General features: G+C 53.1%; 1 protein-coding gene and 2 long non-coding RNA genes across 28 annotated transcripts in view; 1 reads left to right on the top strand and 2 right to left on the bottom strand.

Moving 5' to 3' along the window:
• Positions 1-1824: 1824 nt before the first annotated feature.
• Positions 1825-6859, bottom strand: LOC147369975 (uncharacterized). Its single transcript, XR_015168284.1, has 2 exons — positions 5790-6859; positions 1825-2985 (listed from the first exon to the last, which is right to left on the bottom strand). It is a non-coding gene; the product is annotated as an uncharacterized LOC147369975 (long non-coding RNA).
• Positions 6860-9923: 3064 nt separating this feature from the next.
• Positions 9924-19958, bottom strand: NR2F1 (nuclear receptor subfamily 2 group F member 1). 2 transcript variants are annotated; one of them, XM_086413076.1, is made up of 4 exons: positions 19173-19765; positions 16610-16651; positions 16124-16382; positions 9924-11005 (listed from the first exon to the last, which is right to left on the bottom strand). In XM_086413076.1, the coding sequence occupies exons 1-4, from the start codon at positions 19636-19638 to the stop codon at positions 10912-10914; spliced, it is 861 nt and encodes a 286-aa protein (XP_086269202.1). In that variant the 5' UTR covers positions 19639-19765; the 3' UTR covers positions 9924-10911. The 2 variants fall into 2 exon arrangements, with proteins under 2 accessions (XP_086269202.1, XP_086269201.1); XM_086413075.1 differs by having other exon boundaries at positions 16124-16651; positions 19173-19958.
• A 2816-nt stretch (positions 19959-22774) lies between these two features.
• The window catches only part of LOC147369973 (uncharacterized), a 155718-nt gene continuing 152113 nt past the window's right edge, over positions 22775-26379 (top strand). For 8 of the 25 annotated variants that reach the window (XR_015168271.1, XR_015168276.1, XR_015168262.1 and 5 more), the window contains exon 1: positions 23880-24061. This is a non-coding gene — a long non-coding RNA (uncharacterized LOC147369973). Of the gene's footprint in view, positions 23309-23822; positions 24062-24501; positions 24667-26379 lie in introns of those variants that run through there. The other 17 variants (XR_015168281.1, XR_015168265.1, XR_015168275.1 and 14 more) reach the window with 11 other exon arrangements.

Raw genomic sequence — 26379 nt, 5'->3', positions numbered from 1 at the left:
CCCCTTCATTTTAGGAGCTTCTCCCCAACCCCTCTGGCCGTTCAGCTCTTTGAAAAGGAGTCCTGTCACTCAGAAAGGAGCTGTGCCTCCAACCTCCTCCCCATCCACCCACCCAGCCGGCCCCCCTCAGCCTCGCCGCCTGGCTCCGGCCCACCCTGCGGCCCTCCCCGCGCGCGCACACACACACACACGCACACACACGCACACACGCGCACACACACACACACACACACACACACACACACACACACACACACACACGAGTTTCTTCCAAGTGCTTTTTCAAGTAAAAGCTGGAGAGATGAGAGGTGCGGCTTCTCCAACGCGGAGCCAGACAAGTACTTCTCAGCTCGCGGAGCGCGGCCCGGCGCGAGGCCCGGCGCGCCTTGCACGTCCCGAAGCCCTTGGGCACCCGGGGCAAGCCGGCCCTCCCCGCGGCGCTCCGGCCGCTCACGCGCCCGCGCCCCGCGCCCCACGGAGCCCTTTGTTCGGCCTGGGTACCCACGGGCCGCCGCCGCGGGAAGGATGCTCGGGGTGGGATGGCGGGGGGTGACCGCGGGGTCGGCCCCAGGCTGACGCCCCAGGCGCCGGGCAGATCAAGATTCCTGGCACTTTGGGGCCCTCGGACCGGGGTCACCCCCCATGTTTCAAACCCGTGGCACAAAGAGGGGGTGAGGGGCCCAGGGCGGGCGCGCTCCTCACAGGGCTGTAACCACTGTGCTGACTTCCCTCCTCCACCCCATCCGCCTCACCAGTTTCTCGTCTTTTTTTTTTTCTTTTCTCTTGTCTTACCCTCTTCCACGCTCAGAGGCTCAGTGGGTGGGAGTGTGTGTGTGTGTAAATGTATGTGTGTGTGCAGTTAGGTGGAAATTTCATAAGAATATGCCCCGCACTTATAAAGTTGCCAGGATGGGGGAGTATGCTCCCGAGCGGTGGGAGAGTTTAAGCGACTTATTTGGGAGGAAATAGGGGGTCAGATTTGGTCTAAGTGGAACATCTGCAAAACATTCAAGCAGCTTATTCAACAAAGAATCTAGCCATTTATTGTAGAAATAATAAAAAGCCACTAATGATTATGGTTCCCACCCCTTCCCCCAAAAGGCCAAACCCTAATGAAATAATTCAAAGGTAGGCCTCATTTCCTAATAGTGGAATTAAACAACAACAAAAAAGAGCCCAACTAAACTTTCCAGCTCTGCCTTCTTAAGGGCCTGGGAACCTTGCTGAGAAATTAGGTAAATAAAAGGCGAGTTGGAATTTCTGTTGAGTTCAGGCTGCAGTGCCCCGACTTGCCGGAGTTCTGCCTTGATACACAATGACAAATTCCTCTTTAAATAATAAAATGTGAAAGACTCTTCAGGATGCAAAGATGTCTGGGGTTAAGTAGCTTTTTAAACCATCAGTTTTAAAATGCCTTGTGCAATGAATACACTACCTTTAAATCCGAAAACAATTATAAATATGCTATACATCTGGGTGCCAGTTTATCTCTCCATATTTCTTTTTAAAATGAGGAACGCATTCATAAAAAGCTACTTGGCACACTTTATTTTAGGAAAGCAGATGTTAATTTTTTCACGTATCATTTTATGACCAAGTACATGTGTAACGTTGGAAAGCATCCAGAACGCCTCTATTATTTGCTAAATGACTGTGAGTTGAGGCATATTATTCTCAGCCTAACCATGGTATAGGTTATACCCATAAAGTAAACATCTGTGATTTTTTTTTTTCTTCTTTAAACCAGGGGATGGGGGGTATATAGAGTTACTATAAACGAGGGAGGGGAAAAAAAAAAGAGTTCGACTAGGAAGCGCACACCTGTGTGGTAGCAAATAGGATATTTATATTGTTCGGTGCAAAACAAAGTTCACAGTCGGGCACTTGGGGATATTTACATGACGGGAGATAAAGTTGAAAGCCTTTCCCGGCGTGCCAAATGGGATTCTCCCTGTGGCCTTCTGCGTGGCAAGATAACAGGTATTGAGCGCTCCTGGCGGCGTCGGGCCTCCGCAGCCGCCTCCCTCCCCCGCCAGCCGGTCCGGGCCCAGCCCGAGTCGAGCCGGGCGCTCGGGCTCTAGGAATTCCCAGGCTCTGCGGCAATTTCCGCGGGGTTCCCAGCCTAGAAATCTGTTCAGGAAGCGTCCTCATTTGCCCTGCGTCGCTCGAGGACGCCGGCGCCCGGGATCAGCCAGTGGCGTGATAATTAATGGAATACAATATTTATGGTCGGATGTATTGACTCGGAGGCAAGCGCGCCGTGTAGACAGTCCGTGGGGGTCTGACAAACAGGGGGGTGAGTGAACAAACATAATGACCGGAGTACTTATGTCTATCCGGTTGACTCACTTAAACCCGAGGTATGGAACATCATGATAAATATTAATATCCACCTAGACAGTCCCGCCGTCCTCCTAAGCTCTCCCTTCCGGCGCGCTGCCCTTTACAAAAAGGCCAGAGAGGAGGTTGTTTTTTTTTTTTTTTTAACATAAAATGCTACAAAATATGAAAAATAGGTCACCAATAAAATTGGTCTCAGCATGGAGCGTAATTGCAACAAAGTGCCGCCGAGTAAAATCGAGGAGTGAGCTGGCTGGGGCGGCACAGTCGCGAACCATCTGGTGTGTATTAAAAGTGGTGCTGTAAATATTGCTGAGAGCTAATGCATTATCGGCTTCTATAAGTGCTCGGGGCCTGTAAGCTTTCCATATGTTAGAATATGTAGATCGCGGGAGAGGAGAGAAAGGTGTTCTACCAACCCCCGACTTCGCAAGCATTGTTTTGCCCACTGTTGGTGGAACTGGGGCCCCCGAGTGTAGAAGACTCATTCCCATGCGGTCCTCTGTTCCTCCGGTTTGCTTTTTCTCTTTTTCTTTAGCTCTTTCTCCCAGCTCCCTCCTTCCATCCCCTCCTCCTCACTCCCTTCTCTCCAAGGGGATAGGACAGGCCTTGCTGACGTCACTTCACATCAGTAGAAGAGAGTAACTGTTTCAGAGAGAGAGGGAGGAAAAAAAAATCATCTGTTTTTCATCAGTGCTCAAGTTTTGCCTTTTTAATAGAAATGAGCTGCTCAGGCTGAGTACTCCTTCTGATTTGGAGCTTATGGGGGGTGGTCCAAGAGCTTGGGAGGTGTTCTTCATCTCAGGGGCTGAATCATCCTGGAAGCGGGTCTGAGGCCAGAATGAGCGCCAATTGATGAAACCAATTAAAAAAAGGAGATGCAAAGATGATGTCTTCTAGAGTAGCTTTCACATCCACACCTCCTAGGCAAACTTTTGCCAAGGAGGGTGGAGGGCTTCTGGTTCCCTGACACTTCTGTTTGGAGTCCTGGAACTTCTTCCCTCTTCTCTGGTTCCTCTCTTCCTAATTCCACCCCCCACATACTGAAACCGCCACACACAGCACAGCTAATAATTTTCCTGCTGTCACATTACTTTTCTAGGGAAAACAGTGAGAGTCCTCCCTTTCCTGATGATACCCTGCTTTCAAGAATTTACCATAATTACCCCTTCATCTCCTCTGAGCCACCCCCCCCCCATATTTCACACTACACGTTTTTACTCAAAGCCTGTGCAAAGAAATTTCCCTACATTGTCCCACAGATCATTTTTTCCTTTCCCCTAGTTGTCCTCTTCACTCCATTCTTCCTATTCTATGTCATCTTCCCCTTCCTCTCCACCTCTCCCTCTTGTGCACACACCTCCAGGAGTTCAAGTGTGGATAAACCCGCTGGTCATGACAACACAAGTTCAATCAGCAAATAAATAAAACTCTTACTTTTTTTTTTTTGGCTGCCGGCTGCATTCCCCCTCTGGCCGTTGCCTCCTTTAATTATAGGAGCTATATTTCTTCCCTGGGAGATATTCGAGGGGATTTTTTAGCAGGAAACTCGCTTCTGCTGAGTTACTTTAGAGCCAGGACCAGTGAGTGAGTGGCCGGTACTCAGAGGCTTTGAGTGAAGTGCAGATTGAGACATATCGAGTTCCCTCTAAAAGGATCATTTCATGTGGGAGGTTGGACACAAAGTTTGCACTCGTGACTGGCATTCCAGTGAGAGACATGCATATTTTAAAACAACAAAGCAAGCTGGAAAGAAGGCTTAGGGGAGGAGAAAAAAACTTGGAAAGAAGTTACTAAGTGACAAACATCTGTCAACATGGGATAATTTGTACACTATCTGCCTCCTTTGATGGTGGTTCAAGGCAGAGGATCTAAGAAAGCAAAGTGGATACATATTTATCCCTGTGAAATATGGTGAAAACACACTTTTCTCCCCAATAGGTGTAAGGTGATTAAAGTTGCTTGAATGAATATTATTTTTTAATGTTTCTTAAAATAGTAGAGACCTCTAAAATTGCTTATTTCTGATAGTACAAAAACTAGATCTTAATCTTGAAAGAAGTTCATTTAAACAACGAAGAGCGATAAAGTAATAGCAGGATATTTATTATAGAAAATAAAATGAATCTCATCATAACAAACAAACAAACAAAAAAAAAAACCCACAAAAGCAAGCTGAAGAAAGAAGAGAAACAAAAAGCTCAAACAACCCCTGGTTGCTATAGTCTAGAAATCTTTTAACTACAAGTACCAGATTTACATGTGTCTGTGAGCCAAACATATAAACATCCACCTCTCTGCGTGTCAACAAGGAGAAAAGGCAAAATATTTTTCAGAGGATTTTCTGTCTCATTTAAGCTTGGAGTTTCAACAAGCCTATTATAGCAAAAAAGTTTCTTTCTTGGGGATGAAAGTTTCTAAAAGCAGAGTAAAAGATCAGGCAAGATCCTAGGATCTTTTCTTTTCTTTAATACCCAGAATCTCCAACAACCAAATGTAAGTTCAGGCTCCAGCTTCCACGGAGAAATCTTTTTCTCCTCCAGATCTGAAGACAAAAGGAGAGGAGGCCTGGTGGTGAGCGGGATATCTCTGTTAGTTGTCAGCGCAGGTCCATGGGTTAGGAATGCTAATGAGCCTCTTGGCCAGCTGAAGACTCGGTTCTCTCTCGCACACCCTCACGCTCACACACACTCAGGCTCATGCATGCCGACTGACAAGCACACAGAGGCTCGTGCACGACCCTGTCTCTCTCCTTTTTCCTCTGAGCCTAGAGATCGATCGCTGACCCCACTGTTGGGCCAACGCTTTATTTATCTGGCTGTGCAATGATATTATCAGCCTTAAACGTTAATATACAGCAAATGTCTTCCTAAATCAACACAATAGGATAGCTTGCGGAGACCAGCCTGGTCTGTCTTAAAGAAATCCCTGGCTATCTCTCTCTCTTCCTCCCTCCTCTCTGTTACAGACACCCCTTTCTCCTTTCCACCTTCACTACTGGGGCTCTTTTATACCTTGGGCTTGGGGATTTGATCTCTTTCTCTCAGCTTGGTTGGAGGAGGCCTCAGCCGACTAGGAGATGGATAGACACATTATCCACCCATCACTGTGATCTCCTTCAGGGGTTGCCTTGTCAGCTGCCTCCAACTGCCTGGATCCACTCTATTCCCATGATCCCGGATTGCTCAAAATTGGGGTAGAGGAGAAGGCGAGGGGTGGCCAACCGAGTGTGCAACCTTGCACCGTGTTAATTGTTTTCTTTCCTCTCAATTACATTCATAAACCTATTTTCTGCATTGCCTGTTATTTCTTTGTGCTTCAAAATTGAAACCACGTGCAGCCTTCGTCCCTCAGCACACACAATAAATGCGCTGCGTCCCCCACCCCCACCCCACCCCGCACCTCCTCCCCCAGCCCATCACACAACTATTTACATCTTGGTTACTCACTCCGCGCTCCGGGGCCCCCGGAGAAGAAATTGGCCCCACGGGACTAGGTGAGGCTTTGAGTAAAGCATCTCTCAAGTCCGGATCGTATCTCGTATCTCGGGCCCCCCACTCCGGGAGAGAGGCTCGTGAACTCCCCGGGCCGGCCTCCGCCCACCCCTGCCTCGCACAGGTGGTTGTGGCTGACTCTGGGACGAGCTAGCGGGGAGGACATCCAGGCAGAAAGGCAGCTCTGTCGTCTCCGGGCGGCCCACCCGCCGGCCGCCGGGGTCAGCGGTGGCGGCGGACGAGCCTTCCGCGCCCCTGCTCCACGCAGACACCGGGTAGGAGCGGCCAGTCCCCTGGGAGCCTTCCAGACCCAGGTCCTCCCAGGCAGAGGAGTGCCCCCCCACCACCACCCCCTAAATAAATAAATAAAGTCCAAGGGGGGAGGGGGAGCTGGAAAATGGATTCGCTGACAAGGAGAGATAATAAATGAGGGGCGCTTTCAGATAGATATCTCAGACGTGAAATTGCGCCCAGCTGGTTGTGTAAGCAAACAAATAGTTTCATGTTAGGAACTCTCAACTTGGGGCTTGATGAATAGAACACGACAGAGGTAAATGGGTCTTTAACTCATTTAGGAATACAACTCTTTGGCTTTCCGAGCAAAAGGCCCAGTGACGCCACGGATCCCGAGCAGGCCCTCTAACAAGAGTTTTATTAGTTCCCCACTTGGGTTTCCCCGCAATCCCCTCCCCAACGCTCCTTCGTGGTTTCCCACTGCGGAGACGTTCAGGTGATGTGTTCTGAGACATCGAGGAGCTTACGAGGTGATGCTGCCACTGTAGGAGGTAGAAGGACTGCCTACCAGCGGAGGTGGAGAAGGAGGATTCAAAAAATAAATAAATAAAAACCAACTTTTGCCTGTTTCAAGCAGACTAGCTCAGGTAGCCTTGGGTGCGGGGGGACTGCAGATCCCCGGCGCTCCTGGCGCAGAGTTGGCCCGCGGGGCTTCCAGGAGCGGACAGACCCCCTTTGCAGCAGCCAGAGACCCGTGAGCCTGAACCCCCCGAGGGGAGAGTTCCAGAAGCCCTAGGTGGTCCTGAGGGGGCCCATCCCCCACCCCAGGGCTTTCGGCCAGGCCTGGTCGCAGGTTGAGTTGTGCGTGTCGGGGGCAAAGGTCAGATTTTAACTCCCTTGGGCCCGTCCTTGTCCTTCCACGGCGGCTGAGGGCCGCAGCCCCGGGGCCCTAGAGATTCCTGGAGGAGAGCCAGCCCCAAGACAGTCTTTTTTTGATGTTTTCAGCAAAGCTGGGTGGCTAAAGTAGTTTAAATCGACTTCAAAGGCCCCTCAGATTCTCAGTCACCCAGCAAGTGTTTGGGTTAGAAAAGGGAACGCTTGGCTTTTAGATGTCACAGGTAATTTCCAGAAGGAAGTCACCTTGTGTGGGCCGCTCTCCACCTGTTAAGATGGCTTTCCTCAGGCCCTGGGTCGGGATGGCGGGGGGGGGGGGGGGGGGGGGGTTGCTGTTGGTTCTACACCCCTCCCCCACCCCGCAGTGAGACCAGCTCCGCTCCCCCTGCACTCCCAGCGGCCGGTCTGGCCTACACCTGCCCGCGGGCCTCACACCCGGGGCCCAGGGCTCCTCCTGGCGCCTTTTGCTCCAACGCGGCTCGCTGCTCAGGGGCCTCCAGGCGGCCACCCAAGGCAGAGACGCCCCCAGTCCAGGCGGCCTTCTGCCCAGTGGCTCCCAGGGTCTGAGGACGTCCAGGATCCAGAGCACGGCCACCCCGGCCTTTCCTGGGCTGCTCCTCCGTGGGGCGACCGGCCCTTACCCCCCCCCTCCCCGTGCATCCCCTAACAACTCCCCGAAACCCCCGCCCCCCACCGGCCACTGGTCAGCTGGGCCAAGGAGCGTTTAGATGGCTGGGAGCAGAGACAAGGCTTCCTGGTCGTCAGAAGCCTCAACCGGTGGCTTAGATGCCTCCGTCTCAGTTCCTAAACCTTCCCTTAGTGCGAGCAGATTCCTGCGGCAGGACTGCGCCGCCCTGAGAGATGAAAGCCTCGACGGGCGGACACCGCACCCTCTGTCCGGCTCTGCAGGAGGCGCCCACAGGGCCTCGGAGTCCCCAGGAGGCTCCATGTTTCTGGCTGAGATACAGAGACCTCTTAGGATGACTGTCTCCGTGTGTCTAATGCAGGCAGGGACCACCCCAGCCACCCAGGAGACGGCAGATGGAAACCCCCTACCTGCAGCTCCCCCAGGCAGGGCTGCCTGAGAACTCAACAGAGCATCTCTTCTACCTTGCGCCGAGCCTCCCTCCAGGTTCCTAGACCAAGCCTGTGAGGGACTCTGTGAGACCCCGGGAAGGCCAGGTCTCCTTCCTATGCTGTGCTGGTCCTCTGCCCACCCACCCCTGCCCAGTTTAGGCCCAGGCTTATTTAGAAAGGTCACTGGGATCCCCCCGGCTGTAGGCAATGTTCCTGGCCCTGTCCAGCAAGAGCCAAGTTAACCAAGTCCGAGGGTCAGCCCCAGACCCCCTGGAACAAGTGCTTCCTACACCCAGACCTTGGTTTCCCGGACCAGTCCCACACTGGGTGCCTTGTACCTCCATATTGAAATTAATTGAAAAATATGTTTCTGACCTGGGAAAATGTTTATCTGTTTTCATCAGAGGGATCACACTGTAATGAATATATTTACATCTCATTTCAAGAAAGGCAGGGAAGATGGGTGAGAGCTTGGAGATGGCTCAGCTCCCCTCCCCCACCCCCAGCATTGCCCCCAGGAAGGCCCGGTGAGACTTCCTGGGAGGTGGTCTGCGGTTGAATATGAGTTCTTCCCACACCCCTCCTGGCTTGGGTGCCCAACCTGCAAACAATTCAGCCTAGGCCCCCAAAACATTGTCCCTGGGTGTGGTGCAAAGGATGAGGCCCAGAGCTGGGTGGGACCTGCAGGAAGGCAGGAGGGACCCAGTGGCCTGAGGGGGGCTTTCCACACCCCACACACCTCATCAGTCTAGCTGTCCTAGGGCTCAGGCCTGTCCCCAGGCAGACCTGCAGGGGCTTCTTCACAGAAAGTGGTGCCAGGCTGCACTGCACCCGGAATATTAAAACTTTAGGTGGACTGGAGCCACCTGGAGACTTCGAGACAGCAAACTGAGAGCAAACTTTGCCACTGACTTCTGAAAGTATAGCTTTGGCCTCATCCATGGCTGTTTGGGGCTGGGGGAGAAAGGGGAGAAGCAAAGAGGTGTTATTCTAAAAGACCTGGCTTTATTAATACATTAAGAAAAAGCTCCCTTGGCTATGTGTGTTCTTGCAGCACCAACTCGGATCCTATAAAACATTCATGCTCTGAAAGCTGTTATAGAGGGCACCCTCCCTTGCACCCCCCAAGGAGAGGCCTCAGGAGGAGGTTTCTGCCCTAAAAAGTCCACTAGGACTCCAATGAAGCTTCTCAAAAAAAAATCAGCAGCTCTAGTCCAGCTCCCAGACCCCCAGGTTCCAGGTCCACAAGTCTAAGTGCCACAGGGGGGCCCTTCCAGATGTCCAATGGAGCTTGGAGGGCCCTCCAGGGAACCCCTGTCACAGGGTCTGGAGTGAAGGGCAAAGCATAGCCAGCTCTTTAGCAAACCATAAGGGGAGCAAAGCCAGGGCTCACAGCTGAAACCCCAGTTCTCTCTAGAGAAGAGCTAGAAAGAGGCTGAGCCTCTAGTCACAGCCAAGTGCAGAGGCATCTTTCTGTCCTGAAACCCCTATGTCCAGGGCTCCATGCCTCTCCAGCCAGGCATGTTGCCACCTGCAGAGGCTGAAGCTGGCGGCACAGAGACTCGACCCTACGGGGACCAGGTCCGTCCCAGCCTCTCAGCCAGCTGGGTGCTGGCTGCCCACCACCTACAAGGCCACTGTGGCTGCTGCCCGCGTCCGCACGGAAGGGTGATCTCCCTGCCCACTCTGTCCCACGCAGAGCCTGGGCTTCCACACTTACAATCCCAAAGCAGCTCCTTGGTTTTAGGAAATAAATCTAGCCAACTTGGTAATGGACCTTAAAGTTGCCCCCCTCTCCCCGCCATTCTAATAATAATTGGAGTGGAAATTAATTGGAGGGTTCTCTTGCACTGATGACATCTGTCAAGCAACCAGACACGTGGGTTTTGCTAAATTCTTTTTATTTTTTGTTTAAATTTTCACTTCGATTTTAATTCTTGAAGAACAGCCTCGACAACATATATCGCACTCATTATAAGAAGCAAAGGGTTATATCAAAAATTATTAGTATAGAATCACAGGAAATCTGGTTTGGAACCAGAAAAAAATACAAAACAGATATAGATACATAGACACAGGACAATTTTTTTTATAATTATTTGGAAAATGTTATTTTCCCCTAATTCTTGTTTCTTTTTTTATGTGCATACGATGTTTAAATTTTACAAAAAAATGAAAATAAAGACTAGTATTTTACAAAATGAATAACAATGTCTGTGTGTGTGTGGTGTGTGTGTCTGTGTGTGTGTTTCTACATAGGATTCGGTCCACTTTCATGGGTGTTGTTTTCTGTACAGAATATATCCACATCCGTCCACAATAAATCCTGGAAGGTCCTTTAGTCTCCTTCTGTTTTATTAAAATTTTCATGGTCCTCTCTTCCCAAATTGGTTTTCTTTTTCTCACCAGACACAAGGGTCTGTTTTCTTTCCTTTCCAACGTATTCCCGGATCTGATACTAAAAAGAGTCTCTCTCTCTCTTTTTTTTTTTCTCCAGGTTTGCAGCTTCGGTTTGCCTGTCTGCGCGGTGGGCGGCTCCTGTCGCCCCCGGCCCTCCTCCCCGCCTGCCCGGCCCTGCCGCACCCAGCATCGGCCGCCTGGTGTCTCCGCGGCTTTGGAGTCCACGGCCCCCCGCCGGTGCTGTGAGTCTCTAGGGGCTGGGGGCAGGTGGGAAGCGCCCAAGGTCTAGGAGCACTGGATGGACATGTAAGGCCAGTTGAAGCTGCTCCCGGATAGTAACATGTCGCGGATGAGAGTTTCGATGGGGGTTTTACCTACCAAACGGACGAAGAAGAGTTGCTCGATGACCGAGGACGACACGGTGCGCAACGAGGGCAGCCGCAGCAGCAGTTTGCCGAAGCGGCTGGGCTGGTTAGGGTACTGGCTCCTCACATATTCCTCCAGCGCGCACTGCGACTTCTCTTGGAGGCTTTCGATGTGGGCCGCATCCGACAGGCCACAGGCGTCTGCCCGCGCGGCCACAGCAAGGAGAGATCAGGGGAGGGGCACACGGTTAGGTCAGCTACCAGCAAGGCCACAGACAACACGCCATTCCGTTTTTTTTAATAAGAAGCAAAGGGGGGGAAACAAATTGGAGGAAAAATAAAAATCCTCCCCGTGGCTCCCTACTCCTTCTTCCCTATTTCCTTCCCCCCAGCCCCCAAGACCAATAAAAATATAAATCAAATCCCCACCATGCCTAGGGGAGCCGAAGAGAGGAGCGCACACTTGCAGACACACTCTCTCTAGTTCCTTTGTGTTTCCTCTTTCACCTTTGGGTTAAATAATGTACGATGCTGGAGCCATGTTTGCTATACGGAGCAACCTGGCCTCCGCCTGCAGGGGAGCATCTTTTCCGCTGTGCTCATTAAAGGAAGGACTTCTGCCCCCTTTGCCCCGGATTTTTGGGGTGTCCAGGAGCCCTGAAGAAATATGCAGCCTGGAGGCGGCTCTGAAACACTTCTTGGGAGTCCCTCTCTCAAACCCAAACGACCCCAAGCAGGAGAACCTAGATTGTGTAGTGATCAGACGCATGGGAGGGGGTAAGGAATTGTAGGCTGGCAGAACCTGCAATCAGATCAAGTCCAGGCTTTAGCAAGATAGGATTTGCGATCCACTATCTATGCAAGCAAGAGGTCTGCAGCAAATCCTTAGTGAGGGTGAACACTTCTATCGGTGCCTTAGATCAAGTAATTGAAAACTGGTCACATCTCTGTAAGCTGTATAATAATCAGAAGGAATATGGCTTAGTTACTTTAGGCTGCAGAAAGGAGACAACTTCAGCTATCAGACACAAAGCTGGGCTGGGGGCAGCTGCTGCTGCTGCTGCTTGAGAACTGGGCAGTGGGGGCTGAAGGAGGATTTGGGGAGACAGGCTTCCTGTCACAGGACTAAGAGAGAAAAATGCACTTATATGCAAGGAAACGTCTGAAAACCTGTGTGTTTAATCTCATGTCAACCAGCGGCTCTTCTTGGTCTACTAAAAATATTTTGAGACAGCAGCTTATACTGTATCAACGAATCAGAGGCAAGCCAGTGGAGGGGAAGGTGGAATCAGAGGAAGCGAAGGCTTCTTCTCCTAGTTCAAACACCCATGTTGTTTCCTGTATTAATAATAAATATTTAAAAAAACAGGAAGATCACAGAGGAGCCCTTAGCCAGTCAGGAGGTTGACTAGAGATCAAAGACGGAGTTTGCTAATATATAGATAGATCTGGGAAGAAATGCATGGCGATGCCCCCCCTCCCCCAAGGACTCTGTCTACTTGTGAATGGGCAAGTGTAACCCAAAGAAGACACAGAGAATGATTCAAAGAGGAACCTGTGTCTGCTGAGTTTCTTGAGCTTTATGTCTCTATTTCAAGAACTGGGACTTACAAAGCATTCTAACACCTTCATCTACAAGGCTATGGCCTTGAGCAAAAATACAAATAAAACCAGTGATAATTCAAGAACTTCTGAGGCAGGTCTCCTTTGACCCCAGATCCAGATTGGGTTCCTTTCAGATGTCTAATGACTCTAGCCGGCCAGTCGGGTGCATCCACACTAGCCTGACTTGGGAAGTCAGGGAGATTTTATGGCTACAGGCTGAGGGCAGGAGCACTTTGGTGCTTCAGTGCTTGGAGAGGGGACCCTGAGGTCTGCCCTTAGCTCTGCAGGCTAACCTGATCCTGCTCTATGACCCCTGGGCAGACTCATATTTACATATATCTTGCTTTACAGGCTTTATCTGCCCCTTATGGCACAGGATCCCACTCAGCCTTAGAAAATGCAGCATGCAAGGGACTCACTGGCACCCCAGCAGATTTTTTTTTTTTTAAAGACCCACATGGCATCTCTTTGGATCTGTAAAATATGTATCTGATGTTTACACTTAGGGCCCCCAGTGTGCAAGGTCACTACCTGTCCCCCAGCTAGGCAACTCCCAGGGAGCTGGAAAGGCATGCCTGGGCCCTGTGTTTGCTTCCTTGTCAGAGTTCTTTCCTGCTTTGAAGGTAGGATGCCTGTAGCTGGGCGCCTGCTGCAAAGTGCCAGCCGGCCAGCACTGTGGCCTCCTCCAGGGCAGAAGCCCTAGACTGGGTCTGGCTTTGCACTCTAGATATTCATTCCTACTCCATATATTTTTGCCACAGGATTCCCCCAACTGTGGAGTGATAGTGTGAGCTCTCAGACCAAGTAGGTGGTTGAGGCAGCAAAACTAGATGAGCAGGGGGTGAGATCCAGTATATATTTACACTCCATGAGTTATACCCCAGATAAGAAAAGGAGGCAGAATGTGCAAAATCCATGTCTCGCTTTTTATATGGGAGTGTCAATGTGGGAACCCTCGATATTTCCTCTACAGTGTATGGAAAAGAAATTATGTAAATAAATAACCATTACCGCTCAGGCCTTCCCGGCTTAGCCTTTGTAGTGCAGAGAATGTATTTCATGTTGTGCATTCAGAAGAGTTTAGTGTTCAGGAAATATAGATGTAATCAGCTGCCATAACTAGAAATCAAAGTTATTATTGTGCTGAAAATGGATTTATTGTATTTATGTTAACTAGATGGCTCCTTTCAGGGAAAGTCTCATTTATTTGAGAGAATATTTAGGTGTATGAATTAATGAATTTTTTTTTAAGTAAGTTCAGGTCATGACCTAGTCCTTGGATGCCGTCCAGAATATTAAGGATTAAACATACCATCCGGAGGCCAAATGTGAAAACCACCACAGGGAACCCCCGTGCCAGCTTCAAATACTTAGCCGGAGCAAACCTCGTTGGACAATATGTCTAAAACTGTCTTTTCCATCATTCAAAGTTTGCTTAAAAGTTGGATGACTTTGAGAAGGCTTCCCATGAATTCCCTTCTGGCTAGCAATCAAAACAAGTTTAGTCAAAAGTGGAAATGTGTTATATGGAGGGGGGGTGAATTACTACTGACAGCTCTATTTCCATTTTCAGATAGTCTTCTTGCAATTTTCCCAACAAAATAATGTCATTGTTCACTTCTCGGCCTCCCCTGCACCTTGAAGACTTGGTTTAAGAAATGTCTTTAGGAAAACTTTTTTTTAAAAAAAGAAGACTTTTCACAGGGACATTTTAGGATGGAAAGTTGAAAGAAAAGCATGAATAATTCCACAATCTTCCCTGCAGCCTGCACGGTCCTCGCCTCTCTCTGGGAAAGGGCAGGAGATCAGAAAAGTCAAGGGGGTTCAAAGAACCTTAGGAGGGGACAAGGAAAAGGGAGGGAGACTTTGCTTGAGAAGACCTCTGTCCAGCTCCAAGTCACATTTCTGCTTCAAGACACCTCACTGGGTGAGATTTTAAAACCCCAGCTTCCCCGACACTGGCTTGCTTCCTGATTAATTTGGCTAAAGAGCTGGGTAGTGGAGAGCCAGCCAGGCCCTAGGCCTGCCAGAACTAAAGCAGCCGGGTCGCTACTTCCCAGGCTCTTTGTCACTTTTGAAAAACACGTTTCCATCAAGAAGACTTATTAAGATAAAACGCATTCAAACACCGAGGAGGCGATTCAATAAATCTTCCATTTGTTTTAAGGTTCTCACTTTATCCTCTTGCAAAGAATAACTCCCTCTCCCACTAGCAGACCTGCATTTGCACTGAAAGTAAAAGGGGGGCAGTCCAAGTCCATGGCTCAGGCCACCCTGCATACAAATGAGATGCTCTTGTCTAAATAAATTATCTGCTGTTCAGATCGATATTAATACTACATTTGCTACATTACAATATTGTGCAAATTTAAGAGTCATTTTAATACAATGTAAATACGATTCTTCACGCATGAAAGCCAGGAAATATTGATAGATTATACCACTGCTTACTGTTCAGCAAGGCCTTGGGAGAGGGGTTTTGCCATCCCTACTCAAGAATGGTTTTAATTTGGCCTTTGGAGGTCCTGGCTCTAGGATAGATTTATTAGGATGGTTTATTTGTTCTCTGAATGGAGGAATTAAAAACAATAGCGCCAATAACGGTGGTAAAAACGGCAGCTAACTCTACTCACAGTGGGCAAGGCCGGAGACCCAGTCTGAGCAGCTCTGTTCCCCACCAGCGTCCTTTCTGGCTTTGTTTATATTTCCCCCCATTACCTGCTGTCCTGGGTGTTTATATGTTTCCCTCTTGCAGGTTACAATAATAAAAGGGGGGCAGTGTTCTCAGAGGCTCAGACGAGAGCCTTCAAAGGCTACGCTAATGCACTTTCCTGGAAGTTAATTTGAACCATCTATCATAAGAGAAATTGTTAACATGCATGTTACCACTGCCTACATTTAATTCGATATTTTTAAGGCACTCTGTTAAATTTCCAACGTTCGTGCGCCTCGCATGGGCTATGAGATTTATCTCCGGGCGGGAATCCTCGCATACTTGCGGGTTCTCCGGCATTGCTTTTGTTTTTTATCTTTCTTGTTTAGGTCGAATCCATTTTTTACGACCCTCAATAACCTCAGCAACTGCAAACATGAATGGTTTCCGATAAGGGAAAATCAGGCAGCCATAAAGCGGGATTATTTATGATTTATTTGCGCGGATTCTTCTCTTGCCACCTCTCCGTGTGTGTGTGCCTCACTGTGTCGGGAAACTCAGCCAGGGACCGTGCCACGCAGAGGAGAAAGCCACGTTCCCACGTTCCCTTCCTTTCCTCTCCTCCCCCAGAAACGCCGAGCTCAGGCACACACGCGCGCACACACATCGCACACACATGCACACCGCACACACGCGCGCAGCCAGACGGATCCACGGCACCGCCTCCCCGTCACCGCCCCCCCCAACTCCGACCCGGCCAGACACGCGCCCGCCGCCGCCGCCGCCGCCCCGCGTGGGGCTCCAGGCCGCCGGACCGGGCCGAGCCGGGCCACCGAGCGGCCCGCAGCCGCACCGCCTCGCCTCCCGCACCGCCGCGCTCCCAAGATGGCAGCGGCGCTACCGGCCGCTTCCCTCGCGCGGGCACCGCAGGCTCCGGGCTCGGCCCGGCCTCCCGCGGACCGACGAGGGCCCGGGCCGCCCCGGGAGCCGAGGCGCGGAGCGGGGCCGGCGGGCGGGCGCTCCCGGCGCCGGCCTGGCCCTCCCAGCGGCCGCAGCCTCACCTGACGTGAACAGCACGATGGCTTTGAGGCAGCTGTACTCGGCCGAGTCGACGTGCAGCGCCTTGAGCTTCTCCACCTGCTCCTGGAAGATGCGGATGTGGTCCATGAAGGCCACGACGCGGTCGGCGGACATGGGCGAGGCGTGCAGGCCGGCGGCGGCCAGCAGCGGCGCCACGTGCAGCGGCATGGAGCACTGGGCTGCGTTGAGCACGAACAGCTCGCTCCAGGTCAGGCGGAGCAGGGACACCTGGTCGGTGATCTGCAGATCCGGGAAGAAGGGGATGTTGCGGGCCCACTCGACGGCGCTGAAGAGCAGGCGCGCGGCCAGCTCGCAGATGTTCTCGATGCCCATGATGTTGTTGGGCTGCATGCACTGGCTGCCGTAACGCGACGTGGGGTAGGGCTCCGCGCGCAGCAGCAGCGAGATGTAGCCGGACAGGTAGCAGTGGCCGTTGAGGGGGTCCCCGTTGGTGAGTGCGTACTGGCCTGGATTGGGTTGAGTGGGAGGCATTCTTCCTCGCTGAACCGCTGACAAAAAGAAAGAGAGAAAAGAGGCAATGTGCATCCAGGGGGCTTGCGAACAGTCCGGGCCGCCCCGCAGCGCACCGACACAATGCGGAGGCTGGTCTCCGCGGCCACCAGCGCCGAGCATCTTCCTTGGCGCTGGCCTTCACTCCCGGCCCACACCCGGAGGAAGACGGCGTAGGGGTGAAGCCCTCCAGCTCCGTGGCTCGATCCGCCCGGCCATCTCGGGCGCTCTTGTCCACCCCAGACCCAGGCAGAACTAGGCCTGAGTTAAGGGCTTCCCCGCTCCAGCCCAGAGTGACCGAGAAAGTGCACCCCAACCCCTCGACCACCACCAGGTCACACGCAGATTAATGACATCCCACTCACCCCTCCAGAAGGAACCCAATCAGGATAAAACAAAAACAAAAACCAGGCGAAACCAGAGAAAAGGTTGTGGTTCTAGGCACATGCCTAGCTGCCTCTTCATTTGCAAGCAAGCAGGTTTTGTTCAAAACATTTCCATATTCTCTAAAAATGCTATGGAATTATCCTTAAAACAGACAGAAGTTACATACCCTACTCACCACTTACAACTTTTGAATAGCAAACTAGTATCCTGCACCCCTCCCCTATCCCCTCCTCCCCACCACCCCACACAAAGTTCTCACTGTTAAAAACAACAGAAAATTGAAAAAAAAAAAATCAAGAAAGAAGTTGAACTTACAGTAGCCAAACATTATTGAAAAAAGTGGAAAATATAATTAATGTCTGTCCTGTGAGGTGCCACAGCAACCTGCAGCCAGCTTTTGCCCAGTGAATGCACGAGCTTGCAACTGCAAAAACACTGGATTCATTAACCATCTGAATGCAGAACGTAAGCATGCTTTGAGTTCTTAAAGCTGACCAAAGTTTTTTTTTTTTTTTTATGTATATGTTTTACTTCAACAGTGCCAGCGTTTTAAATTGCCATGTAAACAAAGACAACTTTAGGAAAAGTTAGGGCTACTGAACTCTCCCCCCCCCAACAAATTAATATAGATATGTCCATGTAGACGTAGCTTTCTTAATTCAGGTTGTACACTATTTTCTTAAGTTTGCACTGATTCTCATTTTAATGCAAGCCTCAATGCAATTTAAACTCTTAAAACATAACTGGCTAGAATACTTTTTTCTAATTATAGTTTTGAACTTGGCAGTTATTTTTCAATTAAATGAGAGTACAATTCAAAGTTTGTTTTTTTTTTTTTCCTTCAGATGCCTATAAAATCTCCCTGGAGCTAGAAATGAAGTCGTCATATTTGCCTGCTCCTTGAGATCTGAAGAAATTCAATTTCTTTTCTTGTGGCATATAAAATATAATTTTAAAGTCAATTACAAGAAGAAGTAATCTGCATTCTGCAAAATTGACTGGTTTGCTAATTTGACTATAAGACATCTTTAATGATTGTCAGGAGATAAACTTTAACTGTAAATGGCTAGATATATTTATAAGAAAAGTGCTGCATTTCTTGCCACATGAACATGAAGCATATCTAAATACAACATCAAAAGTTGTGTTAAAAGAAACCAAAGCCATACAACACAGGGATTAAATGATGTCGAAGCTCATGCCAGCTGCAGTCTATGCATTATAGCCAAATCAGAAGGATCGGTAAATGCCGTTGTTAATTGTAATTTGTATGCAGTATTTAAACAGAGGGTGGAGTTTGATGAAGAAATAAAACGAGTATCATGCTTAAAAAAAAAAAATGACACGACTATGAAAGCACGGTTCAGTCACAAACTTTCCTTTGAAAGTAGAGGGGTGAAAACAAGGCCACAGCTCTGGAGGAGGCGGCCCCAGCTCGGTGGAGAGGAGAGGGAACCAGTGAACAGGCCAGAAGCCCCCCCTCGCCCCCCTTCCCTCCTAATTAGACCTACAAGTGCAATAAATCTCACTCCTCTTTTTCCAAGCTAAGCTTCCAAAAGGATGATGCAGTCAGGGATCTATGGTTCAGAATCCTCCAGTCTCCTCCAGCCCTCCCCCATCTTAAATAAAGGGCAATGAAGACATGGAGAGGAAAGGGGAATGAAAAAGAACAAAAACACAAAAACCACAGAAACCGAGTTTTCTGGGGGTAATAAGCAGCCCTCCCCCCAAGTTCATGCCAGCACAGCTCCAAGCATCCTCACGCACACGCGGGAAAGAGACACACACCGAGCACATCCAAGACAGAGGGAGGGGATTTTCCAGCACAGCTCACGATCCTAGGGGCACCGTCCCGAGCAGGCAGCGGGCGGGGTGGAGAAGCCGGGGAGACGAGCGCAGGCCGGGAGGGGGAGACAGCGGCAGCGAGCTGGGGCGGGGGGTAGGGGGTGGGGTGGGGGAGACGCCGGGGGAGGAAGGCAGCGGGGATGGGGGGAGCTGGGACGGGCCGGGACCGCAGGAGCCCCAGCCCCAGACAGCAGCCACCCCCGCGAGAGAGGGAGAGAGAGAGAGAGAGAAAGAGGGCCGGGGAGGCGGGCGAAGCTCCGGGAGAAAAAGCACGGAAGAAATATTCACCTTCCCGCCTCATGCCCACTTTCAGGCACTTCTTGAGGCGGCAGTATTGGCACTGGTTGCGGTGGTGCTGGTCGATGGGACAGTTCCTGTTGGCACGGCATGTGTAAGTTAAGTTCCTGCGGACGCTCCTCTTGAAGAAACTTTTGCAGCCCTCGCAGGTGAATTGGCCGTAGTGCTTGCCGCTCGACTTGTCCCCGCACACCACGCACTCGATGTGCTGCTGGCTCTGGCCCGAGCCGGGCGGGCCCTGGCCCTTGTCCCCTGCCGTGCCGGGGGTGGCGGGTGCTCCGGGCTGGCCCGGGGTCTGCGGCGTGTGCGGCGCGCCCGAGCCCGCCTGCTGCTGCTGCTGCTCGCCGGCGCCGCCGCCGCCGCCGCGGGCCGCCTGCGCTGCGGGGTTGGGGCCGCCGGGGTTGCCCCCGGCCACGTCGTCCTGCGGATCTCGCCAGCTGCTAACTACCATTGCCATATCTTTGGGCCCGGGGAGCGCTGGGGGGGAGCCGAGCTGCTCGCCGAGGGCCGCGGGGCGCGCGGGCGCGCTGGGAGGGGAAGGGGAAGGGGAAGGGGGGAGGGGGCGGGGGCGGGGGGCCCGCCCGGCGCCCCGGGGTCGCGGGAGCCGAGCCCGAGCTGGGCACCGGCTGCTGCCTCCGCCGCCGCCGCCGCCGCCGCCGCCGCCGCCGCTACTGCCTCGGCCGCCCCGCTGCTGCTGCTGCGCGCCCGCCCGCCCTGCTGGCGTTTTGTTGTGGTTCCTGCTGTTTTCTTTCTCTCTTTTTGCAGCCCCCCCAGGCTCTCAGGCTCCCCCCCCAACACCCCTGCTCCCCTCGCCCGCTCCCCCCCGCGCTCCGATCTTGGGGGGGCCCGCTCTCCTTCCCCCCCTCCCCACCCCCCCCCAGCGAGCAAGCTCCCTTCTCTCGCTTTTTTCTTCTTCCCCCAAGTTGCAAAATCAGAAATGGCACAGGCGGCAGCCGGGAGCGGCGCGGGGCGCAGCGCCGGGGGCGGCGGGCATGGGCCACGGCGCGCGCACACACTCACCCTCCGCCTTGCCCGCACCCCCGCGCGCACACACACACACACGCACACACACTCGCACACACACTCGCTCACCCGCGCCGGACGCCCGCCCGCCCGCCGGCCGGCCGGCCGCTCGGGCTACGCGCTGCGCGCCTGCAGAGCAGACATAGAGGAAGCCGGCGAGGGCGGCGGCGGCGGCGGCGGCGAAGGAGGAGGTCGCGGCCGCAGGCGCCTCTGGAGCCTCTGTCTCAGCTGCAGCGGCGAGCGCCGCTGGAGGAGCCGGGGCCCGGGCCGGAGTCCGAGCTGGAGCCGGGGCCGCAGTCGGAGCGCGAGCCGGGGATTGGGGCTGCCCGCGCCGCCGCCGCCGCCGCCGCCGCCGCCGCTGTCCCGGCGGGAGCCCTCGCTGGGCTCGGGATTGAGGGGAGCGCGGTGAGCCCGAGCCGGGCGCGAGGCGAGGCGGCCGGCGGCGATCAGGGCGCGCTGGTGTCGGGCGGCCAGGTCCAGGGCCGGACGCAGCCAGCCATTCAGGAAGGCAGCGCTGGAGAGCGGGAGGCAGCCAGCGAGGAGGATCACACACTTTGCTCTTTTTGTTGTACCGGTGGCGCCGGGCTCTCGCTGCCTTCTTCTTTCGGGAGGTGACGGAGGGGGAGAAAAACACGAAATAATTCACGCCGGCGACGAATTCACAGCGGAACAGAAAAAATCAAAATCAGAAGAAAAAGAATTGCGCAAAAAAAAAAAAAAAAAAAAAGCAAGAGAGACATCCAAAGTAGGTCGAATAAATAATCCTCTTCTTTTCCTCTTTCTTGCTCCTTCTTCTGCTTCTTCTGCTATAACACACAGAGCTAGTTAAAAAAACCCTGGAGATCGCCCAAAAATGTTCTTTTTTTAGTATTTTAAATAAGTGCTCTTCAGCCGGGAACCAACACCCTCCCTCCAAAAAAAAATCATATATGTATAAAATAACGATAAGAAGAATACGAAGGGGGTGCCTCCTCCTCCTCCTCTCTCTCTCTCTCTTTTTTTTTTTTAAGTTTAGCCCTCACTCTTCTGCAGGAATGGAGTAAAAGAGACAAGGAGGAGGGAGAAAAAGGAGAGAAAGAAGAATACGGGGAAACAACTAATAGAATATGTAAGAAAAGAGAAAGGGGAGAGAGGAGAGAGAAAGAGAGATAGAGAGAGAGAGGCGGAGGAGAGAGAGAGAGGAGAAAGAGAGAGAGAGAGAGAGAAGAGAGAGAGAGACCCCAAAATTGAATGCGTTTAAACGGGAGGACTCGCAGAGCAGTGTTTCCGAAAGGGGGATCTGTGCGAATGTCTGTATATAGTGAACTTTGACACTACTATTGAAACTGACACGTTTCTATGGAGATCGCTGCCTTATATGGAGCTCGTGTCAAGGAGCCAAGAGAAGGGCTGCTGGCAACTGATAATCAAAGGCGACTGACTGGTCAGAGCCCTGAATTGGGGGGAGAGAAAATGGGAGGCTAAGGTTAGCCAAGCCTCCCGCACGCCATTGGTTGGAGAGCCCCTCCCCCCTCCTCTTTTTCTTTTCTTTTTTTTTCTTTCCCCTCCCTCTCAGCTACCTACTGACGGGGATGGCGAGGGGAGGAGGAAAGAAAGTGGGGGGGGGGGGCGGGTTGTGTGCTTCTGACAAGCGCAATTTACATTGAGATCGCCCTGCGCTGCTATTTACTCTGAGACCTGATTAGTATGGGTCGTCTATGGTCACACACACACACATACACACGCACACATACACCAACACCAGAGGGGGAAGGGACGGCGAGGGGAAGAATGCCTTCCAATGGGTAAAAAAGAGAATCAGGCATTATTTTGTTTTCTTCTGAAAAGTTTTTAAATTTAGCTTTTATGAGCATGAACACGATCACTGGAAATGTTAGGAAAATTTTAAATGGGAATTAAAACTCTTACCGTTCTAACGAGTCCTGAAAAATATTCTGGGTTTGTATTGTTTTGTTTTTTCACATACAAGCACAGCCCTAGAGTAGATTCTGCTCATTTTATATTCCTTTAAGAAACAAAGTAGGGACTTGCTGTTTTCCGCACCCCCCCCCCTCGGTCCAACGTATATTTTGGTTTTAAAATGAAAGGTTCAATTATGACAAAACGCACTCCTGGAATTCGCAGAAATTGCCCCCCAAATCAGTCCGAATCAATGGTTCCTCTTCATCCCAAAGGTGATTTTTAAAATAAACTCCCCCCCCCCCCGATTTTTCCTCCTTTTTTCCCTTCCCCTTTTTGATATCCTCAGGCTGATCTAACCTCCAAAGAACGCTCCAATAATTGTTAATAAAAGAATAGTAAGTTCTTCTATTGCTGCGGGGTGGGGGCCTGGTCAGTGCGGGCCGCGTCCGAGTCCCAGGAAAAGGGGGAAAGGGGTGAGAGAGAAGAGATGCGGATGGGGATGGGAGGTGGGGAGGAGGAAGGAGGTGGGGAAGAGAGGGAAGAAAGGACGGAGGGGGGCAGAGGCGGGGGGGAGTAGGGAGGGGGCAGAGAGAGAGACAGACAGACAGAGGGAAAGAGACGGGAGAGACCCCCGGTTCCCAAAGGCGATTGGTCGCCGGAGGAGGCCCGGGCGGGAGGAGCGGGTCCCGCCGCGAGGCCTGCAGGAATCGCTGGCTCCGGCTGCCACCTAGCGGACGGGAGCCGCGTCCCGGAGACGCGCGGTCGGGTCCCCTCCTCCTCCCAGCCTCCTCCTCCCGACAAGCAGCCCTGTGCCTTTTCTGCAAACCAAGACACAGCACTTTGAAAATTCTTTCAATGGATTTTTTTTCCCTCCTCCTTCTTCCTTGAAAGATCGTACTGAGGGAAAATGATACTTCTATTAGTTACATATTCTCCAATCGCACACTCGCATCTTTCCCCCCCACCCCACCACCTCCTCGTTCTACGATCGCTCCCCTAGGCAGGCTCAGGCGGGCGCGCAGCGGCGCCGAGTGACAAAGCCGCCGCCCGCAGCCGCCTGGGGGTGCGGAGCTGCGCGCCTGCCCGCCGCCCCTCGACTCCGGACAGCATCAAAGTTTGTCTCAGCTCCAGCACCCCCGAGCCTCCACACGCCCTCAGGTGAAGGTGGGAGTAAAAAAAAGGCCACGCTGTTATTGCCGGAGGTAGGGTTTGTGTGTTTCAATACTCGTTCTCCCTTTAAATGTCATCAGGGAGGGGGTTTGGGGGAAGCGCTGCGCCTTCGGGGTGCGTTTTGCGCTTCCCGGTCTCTCTCCAGTCCTACTGAGAGTCAGGAACCCGGCGACCGCTTAGTGACGAGCGACGACGCGAAAGAGCAGAATAAAGGCTTTTCCGTGTCTTGCCCCCCGCCCCGCCGCCCCGCAGCCCCTCCAGTTCGAATAATGAAGGAACACAGTCCATGCACTCTGCAAGCAGCCGCCCCATTGTACGCTGCAGGGGAGGCGACGGGGGCCGGCGAGGGCTCCTTGCCCTTTCTCGTCTCCCCAAATAATCGCGCCGAAGGCTCCTGGTCAGTTAAAAGGTGAAAGGAGGAGAACACGATTAAAAGAACAACAACAAAAAAAAAAAAAAAAAAAAGGAAGGAAGGAATGAGAAAAAAAGAAGGAAAGAAGGAAGCAAAAGAATGAGTTTTCTCATATGAATTCTAAATGTTCCTAGAGTACAAAGGCAGGCAGTCGAGGGCAGAGGAAGCAGGCAGAGAGAGAGGGAGACCGGGAGAAGGAAAAGAGAACTTGGAGAGAGACGGAGCGAGTGCAAGAGGCAGCGCGAAGCAAGCGCCAGGGAACCGGAGGCTCCCCCCGCCAGGACGCCCGGCTCTCGGGCCCGGCCGCCCTCGGACCCTGGACCGGAAGTCTTGGGCTCCAGAAGCCAGAGCCGGCCCATCTCTGCCCCACCAGGCAAGTAACGCGATGATTATCGTTTCTTTTGAACTAGGGGTGGTTGTTGCAACGCGGACAGGCCGGGAGGCAGCGATTGCTCGCACGGGTTCCGCAGGCCAGGGGGCGGGGGGATGCCCTCGGTCTAGCCAGCCGGGGAGGGTCGAGAAGAACTTTCCGCAGGGGGGCCTGCTCCGGAGCCGCCCTCCCCCCGGCCTCTGTCCCGCGGCGGAGTGGAAAACAGGGATCGCGGCCCGCGGCGCCGCCCTGGAGCTGAGGATTGCGCCCCACCGAGCCTCGGTCCAGATTCAAAACTGATTGCCCCTCCATCCCCATTCGCCACCCTCCTCCCCCACCAGCGGGAACAGGCTGCGGAGCCTCCAGCCTGGAGGGGGGGCGGGCGGAGGGTCCACAGGTTGGGCAATCCGCGCCGCCGCCCCTCAACACCCCCCCATCTCCTCTTGGCGGGTGCCAAGCCGGAGCCGCGGTGGAGTCGGCGCGTAGCCCGCGCCTTGCCCGGCTGCAGCCAGGCCTGGGTGAACTCGGCTCCCGCGCCCACCTGCGGACGCCGTTTGCAACGGGATCCCCCTAATGTAATGCGATCGATGGCTGCCTGTTTGATGTGGGTGAGAGCGTCAGCGGATTAAAAGGGACCCGCAAGCCGCTCTCCCCAGCGGAGAACCCGCGGCGGCTGTGGCGAGAGAGCCCGAGATCTGCAGCCAGCTCAGCAACCAGGGGACTGGGCCAGTCCGGGGGCGGGGGCGGGGAGGGGTCACTTCCCCCAGGGGTGAGGACTGAGCCCGAGTGCATGAAAGGAAGAGCCGCAATTAAAACCGACCAGCGAGCTCTCCTCCGCGCAGGCAGGGGCGCGCGTTTGCGTCAGAGGGCGCGCGGGGCGGGCGCGAGGGGCGGGGGGAGCCGACGCCCGGGGCCGCGCCCGAGGGCTGGGTGGGCGCGGGAAGGAGCCCGCGGAGCTGCCTTGGCCTTCCCTTGGCCCGGCGGGCTAGGGGCTAAGGCGGGGCCGGAGGACGAGCGGCGACTCCCCGAGAGCCGTGGGGGCCCACTCACCCTCTCTAAGGGGCTTCTTCCTGCCGTCCCCCCTACCCTGAGCTTCCAAACTTGGAAGAGGCCCAGGGGGATCAGGCGTGCCCCCCGGGGGGCTGGGAAAGAAGTGGAGACCTCGAGCGGCTTCAGGCGAAGCCTCCTGCTTCTCCGGAAGGAAGGGAGGGAGGGGTGCGCCCCCCCACCCCCCGGCCTCAGTTACGGAAAGGGGGTCGGGCGGCTGTTGGAGATGGTGCTCTGAGCCGTGGAAACCCTCGGGTTTTCAAAGCAGGGGGACAGATCCCGCTCCTGCAGGGCATATGCGCCAACTTGTCGTGAGAGGGGGCAAGAAGAAACCGAATCTTTTCGAGAAGAGGCGCTTTCCCCTTCTTGGACTCTAGAAGTCCGAGACTTTTCCCCCTCTTGGACTCCAGCCTAAGCGGCACTCTAGGCTCAGTTTCTCTTCTGGACTCTGTCGTTCTCCTATCGCCTTTGCGCGCCCGCAGAGCGCCTCCACTCGGGCTGAACACCCCACCCCCAGCTCAGCTTCTAGGGGAGCTTAGGCTTTGTCTCTGCGAGGCTGTAGTTTGTTCCTAGTTCAATTTGGCACTCTGGTCCTGAGGCTGGATGCGCCCCACACTCAACCAGGAGATAATGGTATCTGTTGTTGTTGGGGAGGGCACTTAAGAGAAAGTGATCATATTTTGCGGGAGCAGGTAGGTCCTCAAAGTGTGAAAAATACACCCACGGGATTTTCAGGCATGCTCAGCTGCAAGGGCAGAAAAACATTTGGAATTTGCGTCTTTCTTCCACTCAACCTCTTTCCCAGGTCTCTCTCCCTCCGTTCTCCACCAAGGCCTTGTTTGGTGGGGGGGACCTCTAACTTGAGTCTTAGCGTGTGGACTTGGCTCCTGGATCCAGATCCACTGTGGCCCTTGTCTCAGCACCCTCCTTGAGACTGCCAGCGTCGTGGCCATATATAGTCAGCCCTCTCCCAGGTCTCCCTTCTAAAGCCATCCTCTGTCCTAGTCCTCATGGTCTAGTTCAATGCACAGAGTCTCCGTGTGTCTCCCCAAGGGACATGAGAAGGTACTCTCCGTTTGGGGAGAGAAATCAGGCTTATTAATACCTCTTGTGGATTGGCAGCATCAGAGCTCAGCCTTATTCACTTTTTAAACACCTTCCACACAACACTTGCTCTCTTTTAGTGTGATAGCCAATAAACAGTTGTGACCTGGTGGGAGAAGGAAAGACGCAGTGGTTTCACATACAGCATGACTTGCATTCCAGGCCCCAGA

Source organism: Bos grunniens, chromosome 7, assembly GCF_055505025.1.
Source record: "Bos grunniens cultivar Pamir isolate PY7600 chromosome 7, Bosgru_T2T1.0, whole genome shotgun sequence".
Classification (NCBI taxonomy): Eukaryota; Metazoa; Chordata; class Mammalia; order Artiodactyla; family Bovidae; genus Bos; species Bos grunniens.
This window is presented reverse-complemented; position numbering and strand designations above follow the sequence as displayed.